At 31.5% G+C, this 12,969-nt stretch overlaps 1 protein-coding gene across 6 annotated transcripts in view; it reads right to left on the reverse strand.

The window, feature by feature from the left end:
• Window positions 1-12,969, reverse strand: part of PHF14 (PHD finger protein 14) — a 201,063-nt gene that overhangs the window by 50,468 nt on the left and 137,626 nt on the right. For 5 of the 6 annotated variants that reach the window (XM_010845426.1, XM_010845425.1, XM_010845424.1 and 2 more), the window contains exon 17: window positions 7,994-8,111. In XM_010845426.1, coding sequence (XP_010843728.1) covers window positions 7,994-8,111 — 118 coding nt within the window. Of the gene's footprint in view, window positions 1-7,993; window positions 8,112-12,357; window positions 12,383-12,969 lie in introns of those variants that run through there. The other variant, XM_010845430.1, reaches the window with a different exon arrangement.

Raw genomic sequence — 12,969 nt, forward strand, 5'->3', positions numbered from 1 at the left:
GAAAAGACTCTGATGCTGGGAGGGATTGGGGGCAGGAGGAGAAGGGGACGACAGAGGATGAGATGGCTGGATGGCACCACTGACTCGATGGACGTGAGTTTGAGTGAACTCCGGGAGATGCTGATGGACAGGGAGGCCTGGCGTGCTGTGACTCATGGGGTCGCACAGAGTCAGACACAACTTAGCGACTGAACTGAACTGAACTGAAGTTTTATGCAAAAGGTTACTTCTGAAACCACAATACATAGGTTAGAAAGACAATTCTTCAAGAAATAAGTAACTCTATAAAATGATGAAATGGTAAAATTAAATGTTTAAATTAGAAGAAAGTAACTATATAAATATAACTGTATGTACATCTAGAATACATGATCTCTCTGTTTTTTGAAGCTAGAATTTAAGCCTTTCCTATTATTCAGGTGTTCCTTTCACAACTCTGAGAATGGGCTTGCTTAATTCAATTAAGACCATCAGTTTGCAATGAACAATGTCTTTCATACTCACATTATACATGAATACTAGAATAGTAAGTTTACATAATTAATATATTCTTCATTCCTCCTTGGTATATTACATAACCCCAAATTAATGTTTCAAATGCTGGGATAGTAAGGTAAAAATATTCTTACTAACTTGTTAAAAGTTGTAATGAAATATCCTTCAGCTTAGCCACCAGATTTTTAGTAGGTAACTTTTCCTCCAAAATAAAAACAAAATTTTTTGAAACCAAAGGATAGAATGAAGTTAGTGATCTCTAAATGATATTCCTATATATGGCACCCTACTGCACTTTATTTATCTTGGTTGATTCAGTTTCTCATCATACGGTATTCCATAAGAGGGTTCACAGCATGTTATTTAAACGTATCAAACCCACATACCATCTGAATTAGAAAATGGCTTGGTTTTCCAAGTTTGTAGAACGTATAACTTAAAAGGTGATTTAGTTTTTCCAATTTTTCAAAATATTGAGAAAACATTTGTGTATTTTAGAGGTCCTAATCATTTTCTTTTTCTGTAAATATGATGCTGAGATATATAAAAATGTATGTCATAAAAACTAACAAACTTTACCAGAGGAAAGAAATCCTATTTTTGAAAAGGTTCTTAAGGATTACCCGACCATAACTTATTGGGATATGCCAGTGTGATTCATGTGTACTGCAGAGTTCACATGAAAATTATCCTAGATTACAGAATTAACAGATCAGTGTAGATTCCAATTCTGTTACAAAGAATAACCATAAACAATCTGTTTTGGTGCAAATTGTTACTTGATAAAAATATTATCTGGAGATAGGGTTCAGAAACATGTCTAAGACAGTCAAGTAAACAATTTTTTTGAGCAGGCAATAATGACCAATAAAATGTTCAGTTCAGTACATAAATGTTCAATTTAAACAAATAAAGCACACTACTATAGTTGGTATTGCGCTTAAAAAAAATTAGTGTGTTTTATTTGTTTAAATTGAATGTTGATATAATAAACTGAACTTTTTACTGATCATTACTGCCGGCTCAAAAAGCAGTTTACTTGATTGTCCTAGACATGCTTATGAACCCTATCTTCAAGTAATATTTTTACCAAGTAACAATTTTCAGCAAAACAAAGATTGTTAATGCCCTGGTGGCTCAGATGGTAAAGAATCTGCCTGTAATACAGGAAACCCGGGTTTGATCCCTGCATCTGGAAGATCCCTTGGAGAAGGGATTGGCTACCCATTCCCAGTATTCTTGCCTGGAAAATTCCATGGACAGAGGAATCCGGCAGGCTACAGTTCAGGGGGTAGTAAATAGTCGGAGATGACTGACTGAACAACTTTCACTTTCACTTTTTACCAACTATAGTTAGAATTATTAATGGTTATTACTTTTTATCGAAATCACAAAACACTGCTACGAGTCTCAAAGTACTTGATAAAAATATTATCTGAAGCACTCTATTACAAATTAAGACTTAAAAGACATTTATACAATTATGCCTGCCAGGGAAAATTCTAGAGTAACCAGCAACTGCCTGAATTTAGCCTAGGTTAAGGTACAAGATCTACTGGAAGTGTGTGGAAATCTAGCAAAGAGGAAATCTGAAGTTTAAATATTTAACTCTAGCTATCATGAAGGATAACCAGTTTTAATTCTCAGACTTTTACAAACTACCAGAATTGTTCTATGGGATTCTAATTTAGGATAGTATGTAAACAACTTTTCTCTAGACTTTACATAACTGTATCAGTAAAAAGGAAAATCAAAACTCAGGAAAGTTTGAAAAAACATATTGTTATAACCACTAACATCATACAAGTTCTAGAAGAATACTGAATTAAGATGGTTAAGCGGTGTAAGTTTTACCTGAAAATGACTTCTCTGTCAACCATGCTAAATTTAGAAACTTAAAATCTAACCTAATGCCAGATAAAATCCCAGAGGTCAAATGAATAGCAAAAATATTAAAAAGTCCTCTTTTATGGGTCAGTTATACAATTCAAATTTAGAAGAACTTTAAAGGATAACTCATTTTAATTTTATATTTTTCATAAATCTTCATAATACATAAAGCTCAGACATTCAATTTTCAATATCACCAGGTTCAATTAAATGTGCTTGTTTAATGTATTGTGGCAAGATACTCCTTGGAGAGATTGTTCTGTGCAGTTCTTAAAGAATCAAAATTCTCAATGACTATTTTATTTGCTAATAAATATTCAACATGTCATTTTGACACAAGAATTTCAGTTATAGAATTCTAGCTGCTCAATGCAAAAAAAAAAAGTGAAAAATGAAACAAAAATTGAAAAAAAAAAAAGCATACTTCCCTACTCAGGGATTTCTAACACAAATGATTATCAAAAAGTACCGCACTTGCCTGAGCTAGTGTGTCATAAGTTTGCAGTTCCAGAAAATCTTACATATGGATTTAGATGAGATTTTCATGCATATGAATTCAACTTATTACCACTAAAAAGAGTACTAGAAAGATGAAATAAGAGTGAACCAAATGGAAGTCTCAAGCTAAGGCAGCTCATTTTGTAGTACTCAGGTAATGATCTGTCATGTATACTCTTTGGCTTTTCACAAAACACAGCATGAACAGGGATGAAAAGCTAGAATCATAACTGGCACAGTCACTGTAAAATATATGATGTGTATTTAAATCCTCAGTGGCACTGGTGAATATATATATTCTTTCAAATGGATTTTATTCATGTTCATTTAACCCTATCAAAATATCCTCATTTGGGGTGTTTTAGTACAAAGCAGTTGTTGAGATCTATATCAAGTATACCCTAAAAAAGAGAGACTAGTGAATTGTGCCCTATATTAACGTGGAATAAGAGGGAGAGGGCTCAAATAAATACAATTAGAAATGAAAAAGGAGAAGTTACAATGGACACCACTGAAATACAAAGGATTGTAAGAGACTACAATAAGCAACTATATGCTAATAAAATGGACAACCTAGCAGAAATAGACAAATCCTCATAAAGGTACAATCTCTTAAGACTAAACCAGAAAGAAATAGAAAAGAAAATATGAACAGGCCCATCATAAATACTGATACTGAAGTTGCCATTAAAAAACTCCCAACAGACAAAGTCTTAGACCTGATGGCTTCACGGATGAATTCTATCAAACATTTAAAGAAGAATTAACCTATCCTTCTGAAACTCTTTCGGAAAATTGCAGAGGAAGGAACACTCCCAAACTCATTCTAGGAGGCCAACATTACCCTGATATCAAAATTGGACAGAGATATCACAAAAAAATAAAATTACAGACCAATATCACTGATGAACATAGATGCAAAACTCCTCAACAAAATACTAGCAAACCAAATCCAACAATACATTAAAAGGATCATACACCATAATCAAGTGGGATTTACCCCTGGGATGCAAGGATTTTTCAATATCTGCAAATCAATCCGTGTGAATACCACATCAACAAATCTAAGAATAAAAGCAATAACAGTAGAGAAAAGGAGCAAAGAAAAACTGGAGATATATTTAAGGAAACACCTGTACAAGATTCTGTGACTAGCAAATGTACAAGCTAGTCCTTGTACAAGCAAGTGACTGACTGTCTATTTGGGACAGGATGAAGAAAACCTGAAGATGAATTCAGGTATTTGGCTAGGGAGAATGGATGAAAGTAAGGATGGAAGAAAAAATAAAAGATGGGTGAGGCAGAGGAGTAAGAACAAAATGCACTGATTTTCCAGGTATACAGCATTCAATGGCAACAGTATTTTCACAACATAGCAAAGCACAAGGGGAAAAACCTAATGCTGGTAACTGGTAGGAATGAACTAGCCCCACTGAATACAAACACGTCACATTGTCCTGGGTAGCTACTGCCTTAGTTAAGTATCTTTGAAGCATAATCTGTAGAAGAAAATGTTTTGTGCATGTGTTTGTATGTATGTGTATAGATTTGTCTCTCCATGTGTGTTACATATAACGTTTATATCTGAGCCCGTGTAGATGGTCATTTTTAATGAAACCTAGTGATTACCTATGGGCTTCCCTGGTGGCACAGACAGTAAGGAATCTGCCTGCATGGAGGGAAACCTGGGTTCGATCCCTGGGTCGGGAAGACCCCTTGGAGAAGGAAAGGCACCCTATTCCAGTATTCTTGCCTGGAGAATCCCATGGACAGAGGAGCCTGGCAGGTTATAGTCCATGGGGTCGCAAAGGGTTGGACATGACTGAAGCGACTATCAGCAGCAGTGACCTAGATATGAAGGACTGATAAGGCAGAGACAGTCTTATATCATACTTTGTGGGTTTGGATAGAATAAAAGTAATTTTATATACAAATATTGAATCATTATGTTGTATATCTGAAACTAACATAATGTAAGTCAATTATATCTCAGTTAAAAAATCATTCTGTTAGGTAAATTGTTATTAAATCAATATCATTAATTATATATTATTATTAATTTAATATACTTGGGTATATTTTATCTTTCATGAGCTAGAACTTTATATCATGGATTGAGATATGATGAATCTTGTTAGACTTTTGTGTTTACATAATTTCATTTCTGTGAAAGTGAAATTAAAAGCAATAGGCAGGATTAGTGACAGAAGATTTTTGCTCTCATAAAGCTTACGGAAAAAGAAAACCCATTACTTCAAAGACAAAGTCATATATAAATACATTATGTTGCTCAGAGTATGCATGGCAGTATTTTAGAGCTTCCACTAGTAGGCAAAAATTTAGAGACAATGTTTTAACAGTTAAATAATGTATAAGTGCAATGCATTTTCAAGCACATTTTCAACTACACACCCATACCTTATACAATAATTTACTACACTGGAGTCAAATGTTTATAATAAAGTTAAGACTTCTTGGATTAATAATCCTATCATATATACGTATTTATGGCTATTAACAATTTTATACTCACTTGCCCCCACCTAAATTTATTGGCAACTGATTCCTTTCTCCTGGCAATAACTATTTTTACCTTAGCTTTTCATATCATTATAATATATGAACATGGCAAATATACCTAGTATTAACTAAAAAATATCATTCCACCAAAGCCAGAGGAGAATAAAGGACAAGCAAAACATATTAACTTTTATTCTGGATTTCTTTTAGGCCCCCAAATGATACTAATTTTTTGACAGATGTTAATATACTGCTTTCTTAGTTTGAGAGTTTCTGCAGCAATTTACTGAATTGTAAACCTGACATTATCAATGTTTTCTTCTTGGAACCCAATACTAGTCAACACCTCACAAGAGAAAATGTAAACAGAAATTTACTACCTGCTGGTCAGGAATGAAAGTTTTCAAAGTGAGCAAAACAGAGTTGATTTAACACAAGTATCCAAAGGAATGAATTCGGCTTCCCTGGAGGTGCTAGTGGTAAAGAACCTTCCTGTCAGTGCAGGAGACATAAGAGATGCAGGTTCAATCCCTGGGTTGGGTAGATCCCCTGGAGAAGGGTAATGCAACCCACTCCAGTATTCTTGGCAGGAGAATTCCATGGACAGAGGCCAAAGTCCATGAGATTCCCATAGAGTTGGATACGACTGAGCAACTAACGCTAACACAACTTTCAGCTTAACTATTATATTGCTTAATTTTTCATAGGAAAAAAGTAGAAGTATATAATATTCATCTTGATATGATAAAAATATAAATCCATTTCACTGCTGTAAATCTTACAATAAACTGCTGTGACATTCAGCAGTGAGATACCATATTTAAATCAAAGTTTGGAAATGCTGGCTGTTTACATCTGGTGTTCATTCAATCACAGGTCAGAGTACAGCAAGTGCAATGCAACTTTTCAACAACGTATCTTACTAAGAGATTTCCATTCAGAGTTCAAAGATCTTATTCTCTCAAACAGAGGGAAAAACAAGATACGGGAACAACTCAATGGCTACTGGCATGCGCCTACTGCATTTACAAAATATTCATTTTATATATTCCTAACATATGAGAAATACATCCCCTTGCATTTTCAATGTTCGTTAATGAAGTTACTACATAACTTAACAAAGGCACTCTGGATTTAATACAATGCTACATAATTAGAGTAGTATAAAACATTTTTAAAAGAATGTACACAAAAAGACTTATTTATAAAATGCAATAAATGTTTTTTCTTTTCTTTTTTTTTTAATGTTTTTTCAAAAATTGCTTTCCTAATTACTTTTTGAGGGTAGAAGAAAATCCCAAACAAAAAACACACTTAGAAAAATTAAATCACAAAGAGTCCCATAAGATGATTATTTAAAATCTATAGTACACTATTATTTTTTCACTTAAATATAATTTCTAGAAAGCATTTTTAAATTATGTAATAAAATATTGATATTAAATATGCTCCATCTTAAATATGGGTCTTAATAGCTGGAAAATTATTTTTGATATCATATAGTTGAAAAACCTTGAGTAAAAAAGCTTTGATTATTAAATAAAATGCATAATATTCTATTTTAATAACCATTATATAAAATATGTAAATTTTAATAAATTTCATTATTTGAGAAAACAATAAAGAGTTTTTTTTCCCTATAGCCAAATGCTTTTCTGTAATTTTTAATACAAAAGCTTTTACAGATGGCATCTGTGGTAAGCTTGAGTAAATCATTTTAACTGATAAAATGAGTATTTTTGATTCCATAATCAGACAGTAATTCAGTGTCAATTTTAATTCGCCCTAAGAAAAACAAATGCACTGAAGTGGCATTTAGGAAAGATGGCTTGAAGTTCATATTACAATAGACAGTCAGCTTTTGTTGTCTATTTAAAGAAGAATAATTTGTTTAACCTAATTGTATTGTCTTAGTTCAAATATATTCAATATATCTGTCAAGTGAGTCAAAGCATCAGGAGTCCAGCTATTCACTCACACATTTTAAATAAAACACATAGTAATCTTAAAATGCTGATCACCACAGTTAAAGGTTTGAGCTACCAGAGAAGTCTAAGATTATAATATTGATATTCAAAGGATATAATTTCAATAGTTTATTTTCGGAGATAAACTATGAAACAAATATTTAGGTATTTCATCCTTTCTACTTATCTAAAATAATTATCATACAAAATTTTAGTATATAAAAACTAGTTTTCTCAAAGAACACTCATTATAAAAATTCATCATATATTGATTATATATTAAGATGAGTCATGTATAAAATTAAATTGGGTTTTATTGGTTATTCCCTAGGGGTGATAAATAAGAAGAAGATGACAAGTTTTGGTTACTAGATGACTATTTAACATGCTACACAACACAGCTAAAATATTTCATAGAGAAAATTTATATACTTCAGTAGAGTTCTTTACTCTTTAAGAGCAATAAAATCACCAAAGCAATATTTTCTTCAAGTGCATCAGATTAAAATGTTGGTCCTTCATATTCCAATTATTTTTAAACTGAGGAAGCTGATGGTGAGATGTAGAAAAGCTATCAAAATAAACAGAAACAAGACTTTTTCTTACAGGTTTTCCCCTCTTACCTTAGAAGATGAAGAATCACACTCCTGACATATCCATCCATAGCCTGTTTGTTTAGGAGATTTTTTCAAAGGAGGATCCAAACAACCAAAATGGTAGCACAGTCTGCATTCATCACACCTGCAGGGTAAACAGATTTATGGTGTATCTAAATAATATTAAAAAACATCTTTTCAGAAAACAAAAACCCAGTAAACTACTATATATTTCAATTGTAACACTGTTAATTCTATCCTTAGCTAACAAGATTATTGAATTAATGTTTATGAAAAAGACAATCCAAACCTGAAATAAATGTTTTAGGAAAAACAAAATACCAAAACAACAAAATTAACAAACAAAACAAATATCATTTAGAACACATTGATGGTAGAAATGTTAAGACCATAGGAATAAATTGATGTGTATAGCCATGTGTTCAAAACTAATATTAACATTTTCAATTTTGAACTTAATAATCACTTGCCTATTAGTTTTAAAATATTTAATAATACAAGATACATATAATTAAAGACTGAATTCAATCTAATACATTATGAGTATTTTTAAAAAATTTTAAATGTAATGAATTCTACTAGGCCACACTAAGCTTAATTCTATACGATTTGTGTATCTCATCACTCATTCTCTAAGTTAAGGTCGATTCTAAAAACAATTTCTAATGTTTGCAGCATGCTAACATAATCTATAGCAAATAAAAACCATACTCGGAATTTTATGTTATTTTCTAAAATACAAATTTTCTCAAAAATTTACCTGCTACTTTCAGTGCATGTGGGTTTTCAAAGTACCTCCTAAGTACATTTTAAAGCTTATTAACAAATGTTTTGATAGTGTCTTTGCCACCTATGAGGTACAAAATCTAAGAAAACTACCATACCTATTCTTCGTTTCAGACAATCTCATCCTGCTGACAATGAAGAAAGATCTGTATTATTTCAGTGTTTTTCAAAATGAATTTTGCATCAGTTGGAATAACAAGATGAAAATTTAACAACAAATAACAAAGTTGTATATATTTTATAGAAAGGATTATATTCCTCATTTTGTGTTCCTTTAAGTTAAAAAAATAATATTTTCTCCAAACCAATCTGTCATATTCTCAATGTATAAGTTACCCTTATTGATTTAAAACATAAAAAGTTGAGGAATTTATAACTAGGAAAGCAAAGAGGATATTTTACAGACAACATATTTAAGTAATTATGTTACTTAAATAAAGTACAAAATAACTATTCAATAACTTTTGTTAGAAAAAAAAGGGGAAGGAGTTACTGTGATAAACAACATGCAAAGAAAAGCAATTTATTTTCACAATAAAGGGAACTATAAATTTATATTTATAGTAAAAATTTCATATCATTCTACAAAACCCTATCTCCCATTTCAGGAATCAAGAGTTTCAAAAAATTTAGCAAATTAGCTAAGCTATTCAGGTATAAAGAAGTCTAAAACAAAATTCTATGTCTGAAGTTTATGTATGCATTCCTCTACAACTTTCTTCTTATAAACCTAACAAACTTCAGTACTTTTCCAAAAACTTTTGCTTAGACTCAAGAGATGGACTTGAATAAAATGTTTATTATAATAATTCTAGCTATACAAAAAAATCAAATCAAATGGAATAATAAATGGTACTTTATTTGTTGTGCCAGTATTATACAACTATCCAAAATATATTTAAAAGTAGTTAAAATGTTTAAGTACCTATTTTTCTATTATTAAGAAAATATAATAGATAATAAATAGCTAACATCAAACATTACATAAAACTAAATAGCAAGCCTGTACACTTTTATGTTCTTCTCAATTGAGCTTATTTACCTTTCAGTAGTTAAGGTTCCAGTTACATTAAACACATACAGGACCCTTCAGAGTATAAGCATTTCTGAGTTATGAGAAGCTAGAGATTTCTAGATGGCTAAGAGTGCAACTCCTTCAAGCACGGAAACTAGTATTTCAGTCATCTTCAATGCGAAATTCAAGGAGAATCACATTCTTTGCTTCATCAAGAAAAATCTGTTAGATATGGTTTACTCTATCTTTGTTATCCCCGGGTCACAAACACGAGTAACAGATACTGCTACATGTCTAACAGTTGTGCCAGACTTGTGTGTCTGGAAATGAGTATCATCAGTCTGCCATACTGTCTAAATTGTTGTATTCAACTATTTTAGGTCCTCACTTGCTTGAAAATATCAGTCACTACTTTCTGATATTGTCAGTGTTATTTAAGTAGCATCTCCCCAACAATAATTCATTGTGGATTCAGAAAACAGATCACTCAAATCTGTGCAAATTGACAGTTAAAAGAACATGGAAATGAGAGCTGCTAAGTACATGGGCTCAATTTTGGTTAACTATAGTCTTTTTTGCTTAATTTAGGTTTTTTTAAAGCAAGTTTAGATTGCCAATAATCTAGGCTTTTGATAGTGAAGAGTTATAGTATTGTTTTCCTAGTTCATATTAAATTACAACCTAACTACTGTATCTTTACAAGTCCATGCCATAGTGAACTTGCAAATTATGACTTCTAGTGTACAACTAGAATCAAACACTATATGAATATAGAGGTAAATCATAATTCATTACCTTTTACCTTCATGGTATATGAATATAAAGATGTGTATATACACAGATATTTCAATCTAATAATTGCTTCCCGGGTGGCTCAGACGGTAAAGCATCCACCTGCAATGTGGGAGACATGGGCTTGATCCCTGGGTCGGGAAGATCCCTGGGAGAAGGAAATGGCAACCCATTCCAGTACTCTTGCCTGGAAAATTCTATGGACTGAGGAGCCTGGTAGGCTACAGTCCATGGGGTAGCAAAGAGTCGGACACGACTGAGCAACTTCACTTTCAGTTTCTTTCTTTCAATCTAATAAATTAAGAACAAGTTTGTGACACTGAAGTAGTTCAGATTTGTAGCTGATTTCAATTAACTGTAAACTCAAGCTATCTTTCAGCTCAATAAAAAATGCAAAAGGAAAAGATTTTATATGTTAGATTTGTTAGAAGATAATATTGAGTAGATGCTATTTGGAAATTACCCAATCCTTACTGACTCCTTCATTAATTATACTTTTTAGAATGACTTAGTTTACATATAGAACACATGTATTAGTGTTGGGTTCAAGAGGAAAGGAGGAACTTACTTGTTAGAATCAGGGAGTGATATAGGAATTCTCTGAAGTTATAGCTCACTCACTAGTAAATAAAAACTGCAATTCCAAGACTAAGTATTAATAGCAAAAAGAAGCAGTTAATACACTTAGGAACTGCCAAAATCCAGGAGAGGCAAACAGAAAAAGAAATAACCCAAATCTTGAAATCGTAACTATTACTAAATAAGTATAAGTGCTTTCTAAAAATGACTAAAATTATTTCCATGTAGAAAAAAATATATTTGTTCTATACTAAACTATTTAATTGAAAATATCTATAGCTTCATGTGGTGGTAACAAAAATATCCTGAGTGATACAAGTGAACTCCAGTAGAATTTGCAAGAATTACTTCACTATAAACTAATGTAAGAGATACCATTAAGAATCCTAGAAATCAAAGAACAGTTTAGATGGTAAAAATAGTGAATTACTTATTTCACGCGCACACATACCACTTTTTTAACTTTGGCAAATTTTGTCAGCCAACAAATTATGGCTTAGGTTACAAATTTAGATCATTTTAAAAACTCAAAAATCAGAAACTCGTAAGGATCTGTGATCATTCCGCTACCAAAAAACTGAAACAGTTGAAGTAATTACTGATTCAATTATTATGACTGCTACATCTAATTCTGACATATACTTGGAAATATATAACTGCAACACATAATATGGAACATATTTATCAAAATAATAAATACTGTGAAAAAAGCAGTCATTGACCCACAAAAGCATACTGATATAACACAATATACTTTATTAAATAACACAAATGTCTATGCTAAAAAAACAGACTATTATACCAATGGCACATATATTAAATGCAAAGACAATGTCTTAAAATAGCAAAAGATAATATAAAACTAATGTATAAAGAAACACAAAGTTTTTTTAATAAAATGCAAACTGGATACCTAAAGAATATCCTCGAAACATCTAATAAACTTGTACACATTAACATATTATAGGACATTCTAAAATTACAATTTTAAGTGAGATAAAATAAATCCCATTTATAATAAAAGGAAACCTGATTGATTAATTAGATTCTTACTAAATACAACTTTCTACTCATCAGACTTATAATGGATACAGATTTAAACAGTAAAGCAGCTATATGTATATAGTCTTTTACACATTCATCTAACAAAATACAGTGACCAAATAAACATAGTTCTATACGTATTTAAAATACTTACTTAGCATACGGTTAAGTATAGCACCCTAGACAAAGAAGAGGAAGAAAATGATTTATGTTCATATGTCCTGTGATCCATAGAAGCAATCAATCATGTGTTTGTCTGATTACTGAGAATATGCATATAAGTAAAAAGAAACATTTCCATCTACACCTAAGAGACAGGCTAGTGTTCCAAAGGGTTTCTTAAACTCCCTTAATTTCCAATTGATAATTTTATTGGGAAAGTACACTAAGTAACTACTTTCAAAAACTAACCAAAATAAGTTAAGTGTACCTCCTATATATATATATATATAATTTATAGCTAGATGATCAGCTAAATTTCAGGAAGAACAGAAATCTACAACATGGGACTTGAAAAGTGATGTACATGTATTATAACTAGGATGATCCATAATCATAGCTATTTTTTATGTCAATGAACATTTGATTTAGATCCCTTTCAAGTCTATATGGAGTAAAACAAAACTGACTCTGAAAATGTACACTATTACATTGGTTCACTTGAAAAAAGGAACACACACAATTAAGTATCAAGAGAACTGTGGGTTGGATTTTCTTCCTTTTTCATCACTTCTATGTAAAAATTCTATATAAGAATGATCAAAAG

The sequence above is a fragment of the Bison bison genome, unplaced genomic scaffold (genome assembly GCF_000754665.1).
Source record: "Bison bison bison isolate TAMUID 2011002044 unplaced genomic scaffold, Bison_UMD1.0 scf7180017864216, whole genome shotgun sequence".
Classification (NCBI taxonomy): Eukaryota; Metazoa; Chordata; class Mammalia; order Artiodactyla; family Bovidae; genus Bison; species Bison bison.